The sequence below is a fragment of the Colletotrichum higginsianum genome, chromosome 1 (genome assembly GCF_001672515.1).
Source record: "Colletotrichum higginsianum IMI 349063 chromosome 1, whole genome shotgun sequence".
In the NCBI taxonomy this organism is placed as follows: domain Eukaryota; kingdom Fungi; phylum Ascomycota; class Sordariomycetes; order Glomerellales; family Glomerellaceae; genus Colletotrichum; species Colletotrichum higginsianum.
This window is the reverse complement of record NC_030954.1, coordinates 3447640-3466921: the sequence shown is the minus strand read 5'-3', so window position 1 is coordinate 3466921 and position 19282 is coordinate 3447640. Positions and strand designations below refer to the sequence as shown.

The window sequence follows — 19282 nt, the reverse complement described above, 5'->3', positions numbered from 1 at the left end:
CTGCCTGTCGCCTGACCATTTACAGGTACACTGCGCGACTGAACGAACCTTTTTTTTCCCCTCTTCCCGAGTGTCTGTAAATGCGACCGTCAAGCCTCGTCGTCTGGCTTCCGACGTTCGTCTCATATCGCCCTCCACTGCAGGGCTCCGGTACCTCGTCAGGGATGTAGTCGCTTCACCCACGCCGCCGTTGAGTCAGGAACTTCGCCCACCGCCAGGCGTCCTAATCCATGTCGGATCTTGGTGCACTATTGTCCATAGTCGCTCGAGGGCGCCCTCATCGTGTACCAGCAAACTTTCTATTCATTTTGCGTCGGCAACCTTTTGCCGCACACACGACAAACACAACCTAACCGTGCGGTGAGGGGGTTGGTCGTCACGAATTCGACACTCGGTTCTTGACCTACCCGCAAGGTGCCATATCGACGGCCACGAGAAGCGATGAAGCTTGCCCGACGTTTGGTTTCGCGAGGCTTTTTGCACCATCGACATCGCCTATCATCAGGCTCGTAGGAGAACATCCTTGGCATATATATCATCACCGCCTATTCTCTCCGATCCTTGGACCTGGTTTGGCCCTTTGCTTGCACGACACCGAGGTCCAATGGCCCACGCCTTCACAATCACCCCCCCCCCCCCCCCCCCCCCCCCCGTCATGTAGCCCACACGTCACATCCCAGCATTGCGTGGTTTCGAGCATCAAATGGTTTTCACAGCTGATCTTATTCCATGTTTTCATCACCAATGGCGGGTCGACACGACGAATGCGGCAAGCTGACCGGCGGTTTGACAACCCGACAGAACATGGCAAACGAAGAGGCATTATTGCCCCGACCTTGCTCTATTGATGTTTTTGCCGACTAGCCTGGTGTTGTATGGCATGTCAATAGTCGCCCAATGGGTCTTGCTCTCAAGTGCGGGCAACCCGTGCATGCCAATTCCCAGCCCGCGCGCTTGCAGCAATCTCTCACCAGCAAACGCCATCATCGCTTTGTTGGTTGTGGTAGCCTCCTGTCGCCTGACCTGTCTCGTACATGCCCCGCACCGACACAAACGGGCAAACTGTGTCAAACTTGATCTGCCCGAGGCTGTTGGCCTGCTCCGATTTCAGGTCCGCCGACGGCCGACGGCTGACTCGGAACCATGCCTGGATTGCGCTTGGCGGGCCCAGCAGGAAGAATGGCGAGGCCGCCGCCGGTCACATACTCTCCCGATTGATGACGTCGGACCCCATCGCTTTCGGCTTTGTCGGCCCTGAACCTCCGCGGCGTCGCTCACCTCACCACACCTTGGCGTCACGAAGACTACAAGGGTGCAGGATACCTACATCAACCCCAAGCAAGGGCCGAGGCCGGCTGCGGACACAAGACGGGCTCGTCGTCCTGTTGCTATTGCTCCGAGGTTTCTTAGTGTCCCTTCCCTCAACCACTCTCATTGACATCTGGCGAGCATGACACGTTCCGTTGAACGTCCATGGGCGCATATGGCGCATGCCTAACAAGTCCTACGCCTGTGCTGGCAGTGATGACTGCTGCCATCGCACGGTTCTTTAGGTGACGGGAGTCAGGGCCAAAGGACTCGGCAAGCTGTTGTGGCGTACAATCCTGGAAGTGACGGGACCAACGACCACCAATGCCATTTCAATCAAGAGGAGCGGATGACTTTGGGGACCGAGCATGCAGACGAGATCTAGACTTTGTTTCGTTCCTTTTTGGGCTGGCTGCTACAGGGAGAATCCCGGATTGTGCCCCTACATCGATGCTACATCATCGCCGCTTGAGCCGTGGCCCAGTTCAGTATCTCTCTCCAAGGGCCACATGGACTAAAGCCATCCAAAAAGACAAAAAGGAAGACGCTGCTGAGGCTGTTCCAGTAATGCCATACGGAATCGTATCGTTTCGTCTCGGAGCTGGGTGGTTCAACGTCGCCCCGAACGGAACCCCCCGAGTCGGACCACGCCCTTCACAGCAGAACCCCCGATATCAAAACAGTGTCCTTGGTAGAGACGGTGATCAACTTCCTCAGCATAGTTTCCGGCGCCTTGAGCTGTACTAGACCTCCTCTTTGCCCCGGTACCGAGCAGCCCCGGAGGATGCAACCTCGTCCTTCGCCAGGGAGCCCGAACAAAATGTGAGTCGTGGCAGACGCGTTATCCCAATGATTCCTCTCGGCGGCTGTGGAGATACCTCGACCGGTGCCGGATTTGGGCGTCGTCCTTGAAAATGGCCGTAGTATCGACAGTGGTCTCGGGCCGCGGATCTGGATGACTGAATAAGTCGAGGCCAGCCCCAACATCAATATCTTCAGGTCGGACGATGGCATCCATGGCCAGGCCGCGGTGAGCGCCCGTTATTCAGCTTGCATTTCAGTAGTGGATGAAGGAAGTCCGTTTACTTGCGTGTTGGCTAGTAGCCGGCTTACTGAACATGCCAACGGCGTAGTCATTCTGGCCGTAGCTGTTTGTACAATCGTCAGTTGGCGCCTGGGCAGGTAAGCGGAGGTGGCATTCGCGTCCGGGCTTTTTCTTTCTTTCTTTTTGTAGGTCGGAAGATGGTCGTGATGTTGCATCCCGGCAACCCTGCTGTTCTTCCCAAGGCAAGGTATCTCAGGCGTCGGCAAGGTTTTCTCCCTGGACGTAGACGTGCTCGAGGATGCCGCGGTCGCCTCGGCCCCTCGTCTTGTTGTCTTCGCCCTGCGCCCGGCGAGCCGCGTTTCTCCTGCCGTCATGAACAAGTCCCAACTATGTGACCTCGAGACCAAGAGCCCCCGTTTCGTCTACATCTCAACCCCAGCAAGTGGCTCTGCATCGTCGATGCCCTCCTTAGCACTGGGTCTAGCTGAGTCTAGACCCGAGGGTTCGGCCCCAATCGCTGTCCCTCGCGTTGCAAGAGACCAAGCCGTTGCTCCCGGCATGATACAAGACCAGTGGAAACCCCGCGACATATCTACATGCGATGGCCTTTTCAGAGTCTCAATGTGATTGATCACTGGGGCTCGAACGATGGGTATCATGTTTTGTATTGGGGACGGCTAGGCCTGCCGTCTACACACTTGGCACAGATGGCACGACGTGCTCTCTACTATTTGAGAAGCCTAGCATGTTTCGGTCCCGCCATGCTTCTTTCAACCCCCTCACAGGGGGGACAACATACGCACGTCCGCTCATTTCTTGGGCAGCCGGTATTTGCCGCCTGCCAATTCCAACTCTTCCTCCGCCATCTTCTCCGCAAGGAACTCCTGCAGCTCCTCGTTGCTCCAGGGGAACCCATCCGCGATCAGCATCTTCATCATCATGGCGATCTGACCCAGCGGCATGGCCGGGCTCGAGTTCGTGAGCATGCCGACAATGAACTGCCAGTACATATGTCGTCGCTCTTGCTCTTTGGCGTCCAGCGCGCTGGGCTTCTTGGGCGAGAGATCACCCGACTCGGGGACAGGTGCTTCGTCTGGACCAGGTACCACGGGGTCTGCACCGCCGTTGGCATCATCATCCAGATTCTCCAGGACGACAAACTTGCCCGGCTCGGTCTCGCGAAGGACACGCTGACTGATCCAGAAGGAGATGGCAGACCGGATAAGATCATCGTCCATCTGGAGAATCTCTTCGAGCTGGTCGATGGTACGACGCACGGGAAGTGGTCTATTGTAGGTTGCGTCTTCCTGGAAAGCGTAGATGACGACGGCTTCATACGTCTTGCACTCTTTCTCGACAGTTCTGTCTTCCAGCTCGAGGCTGACGGTGGCGTTCCCGAGATTGTTGAGCCATGTCAGCTTGCGAGAAGACTTGAGACGCTCGAATTCACCATCGTAGTGCCCTTGGACCTCTGCAACGGGTTGTGGGAGGATAAAGTGCTCCCGATCCATCGTCGGCCAGAATAACCGGGAGAGAATCTTCGTATGGTAGGACGGCAGCTCTTTGGACTTCCGGACAGGTCCACCGATATAGCCTGTCCTGACTGTCTTGGAGATGATGGAATCGACTCTCTTCGAGTCTTGGATGTCTTTGATCATGACATCGCAGTTTTGCAGGGCGTTATCTCCGAACCGCTTCTTGAGTAGATTGAGCACCCGGATTTCTTGGATGAACTCGGCTTGTGTGGACAGCAGCCTTTCTGCGATGATGTTCTGAAACTCTTTGATGAAGATGTCCTGTGAGCCCAGAGCGTTAATAAGTGTTCCGATGACGTCCTCCGACTTGGGACGCTTGTAGTTGACGCCGGCATCCACGGGATCCGGGATCCACCCCATGTCGTCCCAGTCCAGTTCCTCTTCATCCGTGGCAGGACGCCGCTGCTGTGACGGATCATTGAGTAAAACTGCCAGCTCGACGAGCTTCGTTTTGCTTGCTTCTGTGTGAACGTCGTCCGGATTGGACAAGAGTCCTGTGACAACAATGGGGATGGCATCGTCTCGCTGGCACAAATAAAGCTGGAGCGAATGTACCACTCGGTCCAGGAGCACCTTGGAGTGGTCAAGAGCATGGAAAGTCCGAATCATGGAGATGTACACCCGAAGTATGTCGAGCGTCGACCTGCCGGGATGCAACAACCGTTTCTGCAATGCAGCCGAAAATGTATCCGTCAGTTGCAAGCGTCTCTGAGGCGTAGTGATAGCGCTGCGGAGGTCGTCAAGGGCTCCTCTGCTTTCAGGCCACTGCAGGACAATGTCGAAAAGTTCATGGATGCGCATGACGGCCAAGCGGCCGATTGCAATCTCCTTCCACTTCTCGACATCGGCCCAAGCAATATCCCCGCTGCCGAGGCGGGCAAACACTTCAACTGCTAGCCGCGAGTAGTGGTTCTCGACCCAGTCGCAGAGTGCTGTGATGCAGTGCGAAGGCGCGCCAAGCTTCGCAGCGCGAGAAACCGACGAGGCGCGCGGAGCATCCTTCCCGCTGCCTGCGTGTGACTGTGTCCATACGCCAGCGAAGGATGTTTTTACATGCTCGATCATCATGGCGTCCATCAGCTCGGCGAGTAAGACCTGGAACCTCTCCCCAGCAAGTCCAACTTTGTGCAGTGTCTCGATCAGCTGCAGAAGTTCTTGCCGCGCTGCCACCGCGGGTGCTGGTGTTGGTACTGCTACCTGACTGTTCCTTTGCAAGTCGATTCCGCGAGATGCCCCGAAGGAAGAGCGAGCCTGCATGCCCAGTATCACCCTCGTTAAGCGACCCAGAACGGCTCGGAGGGATTCCATAAGCGCCTGCGACATAGAATTGCCGATGACTGCGTGCAAATCACGCCTGAACTTGTCGGCGGCGATGTCTGCACGCTTGTTGTCCAGGCCCCGCACAATAAGGGACAGCCCATAGAGGTACTGGCGGTGAGCTGCCTCCAGCGTATGAATACTTCCGAGGAGTACCTGAGCCTGGTCACCGTATGTGGTGCATGCAGATAACAGGGGGAGGACGTGCTGGGCGAAGTGGTGGCGGACCTGCTGGGTATGCCAGGAGAGGATGTCTTCGGTGGTGGCGGCGTGCTGGGCGTGCTTCCTGGGATGGAGAACCAGGCTAAGACTGTCGTAGAAGTCCGCATCGTAGTCTTGAGACTCGGGAGCCAGTGTGCCGAATGAGTCCTCAGCGGCCACCGATGGGGGAAGTTGAATACGGGTCGTCACCACGTGCCACGCTCGATCCCACCTAATCTGGTCATTGGCTTGATTGGAAGGAAGAGCGTTGGAGCGGGTTGATGGAAGCGAGCTTTGAGAATCTGAAAGTTTACTGCTGCTGGCGAAGTGGGCGCGCGAGGGCGACTGATGGTGTGCTGGCGAGGGCGGAGGTGGGGGACCGCCGAATGGCTCTCCCTGGGAGGCGAACCTCTGAGATGGTGTCGAATACGGAGTGGGCTGCGATATGTCCGTGTCAAAGACAGACTTGAAGACATTTTGCCGTTTGCCGCTCCACCTGGAGGACGCGTTCATTGTGGCAACCATAATATCCACAATTGGATGTGCTCAAGCGGAAGGATTCGAGGCCTGCCTCATCGCAGAGTCTCGACGACGACAACGATGTGGCAGCTCGATACGGGAGGAACAACAATTTCCGTGTTCGCGTATTCTGTCGTCAGTTGTTCGTTCAGATGGTTGTGTTTACTTTTGTCGGGTCGATGGTGATGGTGGAGGTGGTGGTGATGGTAGTGATGAGCCGATTAAGCGCTGCGCTTAAAGTGCGTGTTGGATGCTTCAAATTTGGGATGGGGCTCTGAGCCTATCGCAGCCCCGCGCTTATTTGTCTTGCAGTAGGCGACAGGCGCTAGCGCGGCTTCCTAGTCCAAACAAAGGTATGCCCAGCACGCGCGAGCAAAATAAATGCCATGTGTCAAGTCAGAGGGACGCACTATATTAAACACAGTATACTTCAATCCTCTCTTCTATTTACATCTACACCCCGAGTGTCATTCCTGTTTTCTAAACCCACTCCACCCTCCCCCCCCCCCCTCAGTGTCTTCTTCTCTCTTTCTCTTCCGCTTACCTGCGGTACCCCTGCTCTTATCTACGCTGTCGGGGATCTTCACCACTGGCAAACCGGTCTAGATTTCGAAACAAATCCTGGCCTCACGTGAGATTGCCCGCAAATGCACACAGGTCGTTCCATCCGTACCTGCGAACACAGCTCCAAAGCTACAGAGGAGATTGCTTCGAGATCGTTGCAATAGGTTCATGACCGATCGCCTGATGCGCCCGCAGCCGGCGCTCCTGCCAAGCCGGTGTACAAATACGTCTTCAACTGGCATCATACATACGACGGGTGTGGGGTAACTGAACGAAGGATTATCCAAACAGCCTCGAATCAGTCTTTAGTCACATGGTCCTATGCAAAAGAAACAAGAGAAGCGACAAGGTGCCAACACCCAGGGGATGGGGGGGCTTCTGAGAAGATGGCAAAGCGTCCCAGGGGAGGCTGGCTACACCGTCGAGAGAGTGTTGATTGTTTGGAATCAAGGTGCAACATTTCACTGCTCTCCACTCGTTACAAAGAGCCCCGGATGTGATCTGACAGGCGGGACTATCGGTGTTTTTGTCTTTTTTTCTTTTTGCCGCTGCAAGCGTGGACCTTACCTGTCCCTGCTAGCGACTTACATGTTTCGTATCTAAACGTGGAGTAGTTCTGGCCATTGCGCTACGTCGTGGACAGTTTCAAATCCGTCCGAGAAACCACAGACAGACCTGATTGTCAACAGGTCTCGCCATTCGATCGTCATGAATAACCAAGGCTATCATAAGCAGCGGGCGCTATGAACAGCCACAGCCAAAGCGATACGCTATCAAGATTCAGCAGCTCTCGCGTCATCTGGGTACGCAATCTTTGTGCAGATCGACAGGCGCCTTGTCGGCTCGCCTGTTTGTCTGGGAGACTTAGTCGGGGACTAACGAGCGAATCGAGGCCTAGACAGGTCGACAAAAAAGTGGTTCAAACACCGACTCGTCGCCGCCTTTCCCTAATGAGCTCCTGCCATGTCCGCTCACAGCTTCGTGAGACATCAAGCTTCCTCATTCAAAGTGGAGGAATGCCACTCCATGAGCCCATGATTTGACTGAAAATGAAGAGCTGGGACCAACTCAGACAGCGGCTCGTTAACGTCTCGTGTTGAAGTTAACGTTGGGCTCCTTATATCGGACGACCTCCAGTAAGCCGACTGCAGATGACCAGACCAAGGAACTCCATGTTATGCCATACAATTCCCAACCATTCGCAGGCTTCGTTGTAGAGCCACGCGTCTTTGGACCATAAACTGCTGAGCTTGGAATCGCAGATGGAGCCCACAGCACCCCAGGCTAGCTCAACATTGTCCACGGCCGACTTCTCTCCATTAACCTTAGGCCCCAGATCCCGAACAATGGTACCTTTGCAATCCTCTTGATAGTAACGCCCGCACCTTGGGGCTTGTAGCTCTGTGGCCGTCGACGCTGGCTCACAAATCACTATACCTGGTAGACAAGAGATGCATACCCGAAAGTGGCGCAGTTGCTTTTCCAGAGCTTCCATGCGGGCATTCCACCATGACCTTATGGACCAGCCCCTGCTCCCCAACCATGAATCACTAGCCGTCAACAGCGGCCGTTGCCTGTTGTTCTTTGAATTGGCATTGGCAGCGCGTCTGTGCACATTGTTGCCACACACATCACACAAGCGATGCCTGGTGTGAACCTGGTCACTTTGAGATTCGCAGGGCTGGTTTTGGGCCGCCAGCCTTCTGAGGAGAAGCAGAAAGACAGCGCGGGGTGAGTGACGGAACGTTTGCGACCGGAAAGGAGATGCACCAAGCCTTGAACTTTGATCTCTTTCTGGGCACTCAACCTGCCGGTGGACCTGAGATAATTCTGTTGCCTGGAAGTCGGTCTTCCTATCCGAAAGTGTCGAAGGCCTCAACACGTTCAGCGAGCGGTTAGTCCCTTCTCCCATGAAGGCTTGGTGCACTAGTATGCGGCCTTCTGGACAAAATAAGCCTAGGGCTCCCGATCCCACTTGGCCGAGACGGATGGATTTGAGATGGCCCGCCTCGGAATGCCAACCAAGCACAAATAGGACATCGCATTGTCGGCCAGAGATTTGCGAAGGCGGTTCCAACAAGGGGCCATTGATTTAGACGACAAGTTCCCGCCTTGGGGTCAATAGCCGTAATACTTAGCGGTCACCGTAACCCTATAACTTCGAAGTGGCACGACGGTTAGCTGACTGGTCTCGCAGCGGCCCGCCCCAAGTACGATCCAAAACAGTCGAATCCACCGGGGCGTTGGCAGCCTCACAAACAGCTGCGACACCTTCAAGATCCCAAAAGTATACAGTTGGCAATAAGGCCAAGCTGTCGACCGGCGTCTCCCTCGAACTGCTGCGCCTACCTCGCTATCTCGACGGTCGAATAGCAGGCGCACAGTGAGTCATGAAGGAATGAAGTTGGAGCTCGCACAACAGCCAATGAAAGCCGAGGTGTGCTGAGCATTGTACGTCGTCGAGTATTCCATCCAATCATGTGCGGGAAGCAGGCAGGCAGGACGAGCACAGCATCCCGGAACTGTCACGACCCGTCGTTTGCTCGCGGAGTGGGTATTCCCGATGCAACCTCACCTGCCCGGGGGAGTAAAGAGGATTCCCCAGAGCGGTAAGTTATGGACCCCCTGCCTTACCGAGTCTTTGGACCGCGGCGGATGGCAGCTTACGTAAAGCGAGGCCCTGGAAGTTGGATCTTGGCCCCCAATCTACGGACTGCGTTCAACGCAATGGCGGGGGAGGAGAGTCTTATGCGCTGGGACAATCGACTGGTCAGCCTCACCGGGAATATTGGCAGCCAGATCAATTTGTTAGAGATTCTGGCACTTCTTACGATGATGGACTGGGTCGCCGTTTGACGGGATCGTCATTTCAGCGGCACACCCGACGCGAGATGGCCTAGCAGCCCCCTCCCTGGCTGCCTGTCCTGTCACTAATGGAGGGGGCAAAAGAAAAGAAACGGAAAAAAAAGGGAAAGGGAAGTAGTTACACAGCAAATAAAGAGGCTTCCTGGCAGCGGTCATGTCATTTTCCCCAAATAACCGATGGACCCCTGGCCTGTCGCAGATTTAGCGACTATTGTTTTTTTCGCAAGTTTCTGCCGAGTCCTACCCGTCTCGGTTTCCGTCTCCCGTCTTTCATTCCCGAAGAGCAAGTCCTAGAAATCCTGAAAGTGGTAGCTGAGCTCCTTCTGGCGGACGCGGGTGCGGACGCGGGTGCGGATACGGACGCGGTCAGTGATAGGCAATGGACTTGGCGAGACGAAGGCCGGAGAAGAATACCGACATGCCCGACGCTTCCAGGGCTCAGTTCCCCGTTCGCAGACATTCCCCGACGGGCGTGACGGGGCCGACCACGCACCACCGCTCGGGACTAGGGTCGGCTTGCCACGGCGAGCGGCGAGTCTAGGGTTCTCTGCAACCCACTGGGTCCGCCGGTATGTTCATGTGGAGCATGAGGCCACTCTAATAACTGCAATCTCCTCCAAGAAAGATCGGGTCGTGACAGCAGACAGAGTCGTCCGCAGAGGCCAGCATCCTCTAGCACGGGAAGCCACCGGATCGCGCTTCTCGGACTGAAGCTACTGATCACCATTTATCGAGCCCGAGGTGACTCTCGTGGGGGGGCAGTATCGGTGGGGGACCCCCCCTCCAACCCCCAATCCCCAACCCCTGCTGCAACTTTCACCCCTTTGAACAGGATCGTTAGCCAACGATCGCCCGGTCCAAACCAAGAAAGGCCGGCTGAGTCTGCAAAGGGCCAAAAGTACGTTCCCCAATACGTATCGAGGATTCGAAGTCGGAGAATCCATGTAGGCGATGGGGAGCCCGACTGATTGTTCAGCAAAACGCATTTGGCCATAACATTCGTGCGCGCGGCTTACGGTGCTTGACTGCGTCGTGTCACCCACTCGAATGGTTCGGCATTTTGCGGTATGGACATGCTTGATTTTCGATGCAGGCGAGTTGCGAGAAATGACCTGACTCAATCAGCTGTTTCCCCTCTTCGTCTTACCTGCGCACTTGCCTTGCGGATTCCAGGATTACCAATGGTTCCCTCCCTTCCGGCCTCCGCCTCCGTTCCCGCAAAAGCCGCTTATCTCCACGCATCCAGCTCTGTCGCCTCGACCTCCCCTGCACGCCATGTGCCTTGTAGGGCAGGGCTCTCGGGCTTCCTCGAGAAGGGTCGGGTAGAGAACAGCGGATAGGGGGAGTGCAGTGTACTTTGTGCAGAGTTTCCGTTCACCGAGGGCATTTGGGAGTGGAGGAAGGGCGATGGGTCGTTGCTACAACATTATTCATACACCGAAAAGCCAGCTGGGAATCGCTACATTGCTTGGCAAAAGCTGAGGTTGCAATAGGTATCAGCTTTTGGTCCTTGCTAGAGTTTCGGGTAGCGACTTGAGCCCGTCGCTTGGCTCCATTTCTTTCCTTGTTCTTCTTCTTCTTCTTCACTGGTTTTGGGGGCGGAGAGTCTCCGACAACAACATGCCCAGGGTCCAGGGTGTGGTTGTTTACAGGTATTGTTGCTGGGTTCATCAACTGAACCCGACAGAGAGAGAGGGAGGGAAATTCGGACGAGACTTCGGGACCGAAAATCATGGGGTATGCATGTCCCCACGTACCGACCTAAGAAGTGGCGATGAAGAAACGAAACCATGTCCGGCCTCCCTACGGATACAGCTGGCCGTTTCTTCTCCCCCCTTCTCCCCTTCCGAGACTGCGTACTACTGCCGTTAGGTATAGGTAATCAGCCACCGGCAGCGCAAGCAGAAACCACTGGCAGTTTGATGGGCGACGTGCCTTGCGTCGAGGCGCACAAAACCTCGTACCCGCTGTGAACTTGCACCTGTAGCTTACTTCCAGGGGACTCCCCCCTCTTCCTTCGAACTAGGTACGGATACGTACACATGTATCCGTACCTACTGTAGCAAATAGTTAGGGAGGGAGGTAGGCACCAAGACTCTTCCCCATGTCCATCGGATGAGGGCCTGCCCAAGTTATCTGGGTACAGGCCGCGCGCTGGGCCCCGCTCTCACTCTGGGCCATCCAGTCACGACTCACATTCGCGTGGGTTCCGTTCCTCGCTCTCGTCGGCTTTTCTTCCACGACGCTCTCAAGTCTCTGTCATCAGCCCCTGGGGCCTGCACACCAACCGGGTGGCACCCACGGCGTCTTCCACTACATACGATGTAGGGCACTACGTTGCATACGGATGGCTCCTCAATTCCACGTTGATCTCACATCTCGGCCAGGGCTGCGTGTATGCGGGCGTCTCTCGCTGCATTTGGGAGGATGACACGCCCTTGACGCAGCATCACCTTGTCCACGGTCCAATGCACGAGTCCTTCCGCGGGTCCGTTCGGCCAACGAGGGATTTGGGATCGTGGCAGTCTGCAGAGGAACAAGCGACGAGGTCGTCATCCTCGTCATCCTCGTCATCATCCCAGCGACCGGACGATGACCGCCAGCAACAACAGCCGCCGTGCGCCGCGTGCGTGCGCCGCCGCCGCCGCCGCCGCTCATCGCCCGCCTACTCCTCCTCACCCGGACGGCCCGTTCCAAGCCTCATTGACAAAGAAGCAACTTTCCGTCCCGGCTCTGGGGATATTGAACCATATCGGATTCCATCTAATTTCGATGCCTAAAAAGAGGGCTGGTCGCGTTGCAACCCCCCGCGACCCTCAGGCCAATCATCGTCCAATGCCCTCGACGTCCATCGAGGAGGGCCTGTGACTCTCTCATTTCGGGGGCACTGGGCACTGTAACCTCCTCCATAAACCCCTACGACTTGGAACCCTGTCCTATTTCCATCGCGGCTGTGCCCAACCGGGGAGGGGGCGTGCGAAGGTGGGGGCTATCTACAAGGCACAGTACTGTACTTGTACAGAGTGTTCGTACGACGAATACAGGTACAGAGACATGCGTCCCCTTTCACCCTGGGCGTTAGTACGTACTTTGCCTGGCCAATATTCCCCTCACCTCGCTTTGCTCTTTGCTCGTCGCTGACCTCCTTCACCGCAATGTGGACGGACCAGCGTCAACCAAGTGTCCGCCATGAAGGTTGGGTCCTGATACCTTGTTTTTGTCTAGGCCACGCCGCCTGTGCCTCCCTCTCTCTCTCTCTTTGTCTCTCTGCCCGGGCCCTCTGGCTCCGGGCATGCTTGTCGACTTTGGCGAACCCCCCTGGTAGTCCATATGCAGGAGGCAGTCGTCGCCTCAACCGAACCTGGATTTTCTGCGGCGACGATCACTGTCCGTTGCTCCCAGACAGCCCTGAGCCCGGGTTCCAGGTACCAAGTTCCAGGTCCAAAGCCTGGCCCAGGTCCGGGTTCGTTGTGACGGGGGGCGGGTCTTCAATTGCCCGCTGGGACTAGGCTGAAGGGGTTTGGGTTGGATCCTTTGCATCCTCCCCTACTGCGTTTCCTCCCCAGATGAGGAGATGCAAGTCGCCATCCCGTTTTGGCCGCCGTCTGTTCCGTCTGCTGGCTACGTACTCTGTCTTTCAACCCTTCACCGAGGGCATCGCCAAGCTCAAAACAGACAGTACACTGAAGGTTCGGGGGCTCACCTTGACCTTGCGAACCAGCTTTCATCGACTCTGCTGCTGCTTTCGACAGCAGAAATTATATGTCACGGAGCAATATAGGTTGTAGGAAAGAGCCTCAAGCCTCCTCGTCGGCATCCAACCCCCGTGTCGGGTCTTCGCTCCGCCGCTCAGTACGGCGTTGATCCGACGCCAGCCGACCCGTCATTTTGGTAAACTATCTTTCGACTCCACGACTCCTCGACGTTCCACCGCAGGAACTTACAACGAGCGACCCTCTATTGCTGCTGCTTCTACGACTTTGCCTGCCGGTACTCTCTCGCGCGATTCGTAGTTTGAGACTTACTTAGGTTAGGTTCAAGTCATGAAAGGTCTCGCTCACAAGGTCCGGCGAAAACGTCGAAGCTCCGTCCGGCCCAACTCGATCCGGCACCGGCGCGGCGAGGCGAACCCACCACAAAAATACCAAGAAACCCCTCAATATCCCGTGGTGCCATCGACCGCCTTGGACCATGGCAAGCGATGTGGCCTTCTGCGCGTCCGCTGCCCGCTGCCGGGTACTAGCAAATGCCTTCGCTCACACGTGGACGATTAATTACTCCCGCCGGTCTCCTGGTACGACAGCCCCACGATCCGTGGGACTCCATCTCTGGGAACTGGGGGGGCCTGGTGCCTCCGCCCGGTACCCTGACAAAAGTCGGATAAAGCACGTCTCACTCTTCAAAACTCCGCTAAACTGATGTTGACATCACTGGGAGCCCCCCGGCTCATAGCTCACTTGGCGCTGGCGCTTATGCACCAGCGTGTTCCCCCGAGACCCCCTTGGACGGAGAGCTACTCCGAGAGCTAGGGCCTCTTCCAATGTATTCCCTGGAAACGCCGCCACCGCCCGCCGCCCCCCCTCCCAGCACTTACAAGTATTTGCCATCCGATGTCGAACCCTCCACAACCAGTCGTGTGTCCATCTGGCGGCTTGACAAAAGATCCAACGACATCGGATGTAGAGCGAGAGTAGTGCGAATTCCTCTCTTCCCATCTCCTCACTTGACACCCCTCACGGAGTACCGCAGCCATCGAAAATGCCACGCCGCATAATCGGGGTCTCCACGTCAAATCTCGTAATCCTTCCCAGCAATGCTTATTGTTCCCTCCCTCTTGCCAAATTGAGGGCCCTGCTTTCCCGCGGCCGCTTCGACATGGGCCCGGCGTAGTGGCGGCCGCCAAACAACCCAATCACCCCCCTCCCCTTCCCCCTAAAAGCCCCGTCGTTTTAGATGGTCGCCGTTCCATCAACGGCGTTCACTTTCGGGAGAGGGGAGAGAGGTTTGTATTTGTTGGCATTACGGGCTGCCAACTGCGGGCAATTCAATCTCGAGATTGCAGATTGCCAGGGGCCATCTGAAAAGAGACGATGTGGGACTTCATCTCACGTGCGAGGCGTTCACATGCGGGCAAAGACGCCATCCATCAGGGGATCGGGTCTCTCTCTCTCTCTCTCTTTTGTACGTGCATTGCAACCTGATTGCCTAAGGGAACAGGGTAAGTTCATTGTAGTGGCACTATCTCAATGGTAAAGTAAGCGCCGTTTGTAGATGATACGCGTCTCTTTTCGACGCTAACGAAAGGGTATATTTCAAGAATGGCGACATTGAAGAGGACCGGCTAGGGGTGGTTGGACGTGTTCATATCGTTGTCGTGGTTCCCCCCTTCCAAAGGAGGAAAACAACCCAATTGCCCGTCCCATGCTGGAGAAAAGAAGAACACCCCCTTAAAATCCCAAGCAAAACAAGAGGCAAGAAAAGAACGCCCCCCCCCGAAAACCATTGGTTCAAAACCAAACACACGAAGAAGATGTAAACAAGAGAAAAAGAAAGAAGACGTTCCTTGCAGGTTGTGCCGAGTCTCTCGGGCAACTCTACCTAATGTGACTCCGCCCGGCACATCGCTCTTTTTTGTTTTGGTGGCCGCTTTCTCTGTCTCCCCTTTCCTCCCTCTTTCGTTCCCAGCGGTAAACCCAAGAAAGCATGGAAGAAAATAAAAATAAAAATAAAAATACGACATCCTCCCTAAGCATGTACAGATCGAATGGTAAGGCGGGACGAAGGGGCCAGGGGGGCCAGGGGGGGGGGGGGGTGCCCCGGTAATATGTGGGCTGTAAAAGGGACTTTGGTTTGGCGTTGGTGATTCGTCGCCTGTGTTGGTGGGCTCGTTGGTTCGGTGGGCCCCCTCCCCCTCTCCGGAGTGTATGTGTGCGTATGCTCCAGCGTTCAACAGAGCCGAATGTTGTCGTGCTCCCCGCCCGACGGACAAAACGTCTATGTGTTCCGACGTTGTTGCTGCTGTTGTTGCTTGCACTTGTCGTGGAGGAGGTGGCCGTTCCTCGCCGTCGTCCTTGTAAACTCGGCCCCGCAGTTGGGACACGTCGCCTTGGCGGCCTGGCCTGACTTTTCCCTCTGGTGCCTTAGCAGGTTGCTGAAAGTCGAGAACTGTCGCCCGTTGCAGCCGTGCTCCCAGCACTGGGGCTTGGGTCGGCTCTGCACTACCCTGACGTGGCCTCCCTGGTCCGGGGTTCCGGGGCCGCCGCTCATCGAGGGCGGTACGCCGTACATCATGCTCGGGTCTTGTCCAACGGGCATCGGCGGTCGGCTTCTGCTTTGGTGTCCTTTGTCAGTTTCAGGTCTTCCAACCACCTGCCCCTCCCAATCTCGCGGCTGACGTACCCATAATGTGTTGGTTGTTGGAATTGGCTATAATCCATGCTACCCATGTTGTAAGCTGCGGCCATCGGAGGGTATCCGCTTTGGTAGCCGTGGTCCGATAGAGGCGGGCTGTAGGACGGCAGGTATGACGACGAACCCATCGTTGTGGTCGGTTCTGCGAGCAGGGAGATGGGTGCCGGTGCTGTCGTGTAGACAGGGACGCCCATCGTTGACGATACGTCGGGAAGGCTAAGCGGTGGTGAGTGGACATATGGGTTGCTCCCTGCCCTCCTGACGCGCTGGGATGCTTTCGAGTCCCGGCGTGCCATATCTCTCTGTTTCTTGAGTTCTCGCTGCTCAGGCGTCAGAGCTCCCCGCGGCGGGCTTGCTGTTACTGATCTGGATCCGCTGGGAGGTGTGAGACTGGCGTCTGGAGCGTGCCCGAGTGACGAGAGGTTGTGGCCGAGAAGAGAACCGCTTGACTCGCTGTTGTCGAGGCCTTCAGGTCGCTTGCGTCAGAAGACCCGGGAGTTTATGGGAATGGGGGGACAAAGAAGTTATTTACCAGGCCAGGTGAAGGATGATCGGCTTCCCATAGTAAACGTAGGGTCAAATGGCATAGCGATAGTACTGAGAGAGAGGTAAATGTTAGGCTGCATTTATAGATGAGAGTGGAACGATGCTAGGAGCGCACCTCATGCTTGCTCCGAGTCTAAGTGGCGGAGAGGATTGATGGGATGAGTAGTCCTGGACCGAATCCACTGTGACGAGAGGGGTTGAATCCGAAGTCTGATGTAGCTCGTGTTCGTTCCACTCTGCGTTCAATATCTCGGGCGGCAAGAGGGGGAAGGGTGCGTATCCTTGTGAGTTGGAGGTCGAGAGAAAGGTTGCCGAGTTGGGTGGGTTGGGACTTTTATAGCCCGAGGAGTGGAGAGCCTCAGACCTGGCCGAGGGGCTGGACTCTAAAGGTAGCGTTCTGGGGGAATCGGCTAGCTGGATGTTGGCGAACTGAGCAGCGGTAGCTGATACGCGGCTTCCTGCTCTGGATCTGGGCGGAAGTGAGTAAGAGTCCTCGCAACCGTACTCTGGAAAACTGGAAGCCATTGATGATAAAGAAGGACGACAAGAAAGAAAGTCTGGGTGGCACATACGGGCGAGCTTGCTGGAGGTTGAATGTCGAGATGTGTTGTTGTGAGTGTATCTGTATGTCCAAGCGTCGTCCACGAGTTGATGTGATGTATCAAGCCAGTGACGATGTCTGACAACCGGAGGCCGAGTTGGACTTATAACGAGACCGGTACAATCAGGCAACGATTTTGAGGTCCGGGGAAGGAAGGATTGCTTGCTTGTCGAGTGGATGCTTTCGCTTCAACAAGATCACAGATGCTAAACTTGGATATCACCAGAAGGTTAAAGATCTCAGCCTCACAGTTCCAGGCGGGCACTGTCTTATAAATGGCAAGTGGGCAGTGAAAAAGATGGTATGGTGGAGTTAGCAGCCCAGATCCCGACCTCTTGACGTACCCTTTCATTGCATAAGAAGAGGGAAAGAGCAGGAGGCGAGCAGGTTCAAAGAGACAAGCTACACTACATAGAGTTAAGTCCAGACGGGTGGGCAGGGGTCTAGGGAAGAAGAGAAGATGGGATTGAATGGCCGGGGATGGGACGAGCGCCCATTGTGTGAGAGGAGGGGCGTGGCTTAACGGGCAAGGGGGGTGGAAAAGGGAGTGCGAGTGCGAGGGAGAGGCGTGAGACTACTTAGAGGCCCGGGGGGGTGTCAATGGGGGTGAGCGCGGGCGAGAATGCAGTGCAGGGCAAAGAGCAGTCAGTGTTGTAGTGTAAGCGTGCGAGAGTGACATGGAAGAATGAAGACCTGGGGGAGTGAGGTTTACGGTTGCTCGAGAAGAAGGGGGGCATATGATGGGCACAGTCGACAACTGAAGAAATACATGGGGCTGTGGCGGCGGGGACGGGGAAGGGATCGATAGGCTCCAGCATTTCCTCCAAAAGCATTGGCAGCCGTAATGGAGACGCCCCGGTCGGTGCCCTCAGCGTCCATGTCTGGGATGGCTGCAGGGCCATAGCTAGTTCGCACTAAAGTGTTATTGTAAGGCAGGGCAGGTTAGAGGGGGGCGGATGACATCGCTCGAGCCCTGGCTGGCTGCTCGAACGAGACGAGCCACTCGACTCTGGGCCTGTCTGATGTCGTGAACAGGGACGGAAGTTGGTGGCCTAGAGCCACTTGAGCCCAGGCCAGCTGGTCTGTGATCAGAGGAGGAGCGGATAGCTTTTATTGACATTGTGCTCTATTCCCCATCGAGGCAGAAGTTTCAATATGGGGCCGAAAACCAGCAGACAACGATTCGAGGTGAAGACGAGCGAAGAGTGAGTGAATGAGGGCATTGTAGCAAGCGTGCAGATAGAAGGAACCATGAGAGGCGAAACACCGTAACCCTGGGATGCTGGACCTGGCCTAGGTGGGCTGACAAGAGGGTGGGCGTGGTTGTCTGGTGTGCTATCCCGTGCGTGCCTATGCCCCCTTCGGATGGTCCAAGGTGCAGCTTCAGCACCCAGGTGTTAGTCGACAGTCGAACGACATGGACATTGAGCCCTAGGATATGGCAGTGCTGGGCCGGGAGCCAGTACGTCGGGACAGCGGCTTTGCGTAATAAACCTAGCCCGGCACTGGCCAGGGCAAAAACAAAAACAATGCAGGTGACAGGTTGGTTGGTCAGACGGGCTGCGACGGTGCGCTGGAGAGCAGCAAATGGTTGATTGTTCTTTCTTCTTCCGTTCGTCTGTTCCCTTGGCAGCGTGACGGCAATGCCAGGAAGCCGGGGAGCACCGGCACCGGAATTCCGACTGAAGAGTAAACGTCTAGAAAGCGCTGCCCGTCGGGACAAGAAACCCGCGGGACGAACTAGCAACTTCTGAAAACGGCAACTCGGTCAGTATCCAAAACCGCGAGGCTCTCTCATAAGAGGGGCGGAAAATGCAGAAGCCAGTTCATCTCGCCCGCTCATTGCAGCACAGTAAAGATGCCTGGATAGGCAAGGTGAAGAACAGAACATGGAATGGGGGTTATGAGAGGAGAGGGATCGAACGGTCTAGGGGCTGGTCGTCTCCATCGAAACGTGGTTGGCGTACAGAAGAGAAATTGCCCACCAAGATCCAGAACGCACGCGCGAGACGGATGGGAAAGAACGCACGGGTGTCCGTACGGACACAGGCCAGACTGGCAGACAAACAACAGGTGCGGCAAAATAATGAGTTAAAGGTAGCATGGGAACCCTCCAAAGATTGGGAGGAAGGATCGGGATCCTTGTCGTTGCTTGTCCTGCTCGTGGCCCCTGAGACCAAAATCGAGACGGGGAAAAAAAAAAAAAAGAGAAAAAAAAACAGAACAAGGGGAATGGAGCTGCCGTTCGGCGTCAGAGGTCGGAGTGGGTACGGACGGTCTGCTGTCGGGAAGGAGCAGGGTACGTACCCGAAAGGCTCGAAGGCCTTGTTCCTTTTCTGGACTAGCTTTTTTCACCGTGTACCTGTACTA

General features: G+C 55.9%; 4 protein-coding genes across 4 annotated transcripts; 2 read left to right on the top strand and 2 right to left on the bottom strand.

Moving 5' to 3' along the window:
- Window positions 1–1632: 1632 nt before the first annotated feature.
- On the top strand, window positions 1633–2980 carry CH63R_01039 (uncharacterized protein; the record flags this gene model as incomplete). The annotated part of the gene is made up of 4 exons (XM_018296014.1): window positions 1633–1999; window positions 2056–2130; window positions 2277–2490; window positions 2596–2980. 4 exons carry the CDS (start codon window positions 1633–1635, stop codon window positions 2978–2980), a joined length of 1041 nt encoding a protein of 346 aa, XP_018164376.1.
- A 182-nt stretch (window positions 2981–3162) lies between these two features.
- CH63R_01038 (Cullin family protein) lies at window positions 3163–5919 on the bottom strand (the record flags this gene model as incomplete). The annotated part of the gene is made up of 1 exon (XM_018296013.1): window positions 3163–5919. One exon carries the CDS (start codon window positions 5917–5919, stop codon window positions 3163–3165), a length of 2757 nt encoding a protein of 918 aa, XP_018164375.1.
- Window positions 5920–11946: 6027 nt separating this feature from the next.
- On the top strand, window positions 11947–12222 carry CH63R_01037 (uncharacterized protein; the record flags this gene model as incomplete). Its single annotated transcript, XM_018296012.1, has 1 exon — window positions 11947–12222. The coding sequence occupies one exon, from the start codon at window positions 11947–11949 to the stop codon at window positions 12220–12222; it is 276 nt and encodes a 91-aa protein (XP_018164374.1).
- Window positions 12223–15348: 3126 nt separating this feature from the next.
- CH63R_01036 (uncharacterized protein) lies at window positions 15349–16431 on the bottom strand (the record flags this gene model as incomplete). Its single annotated transcript, XM_018296011.1, has 4 exons — window positions 15349–15682; window positions 15754–16231; window positions 16298–16362; window positions 16427–16431. 4 exons carry the CDS (start codon window positions 16429–16431, stop codon window positions 15349–15351), a joined length of 882 nt encoding a protein of 293 aa, XP_018164373.1.
- Window positions 16432–19282: the final 2851 nt, after the last annotated feature.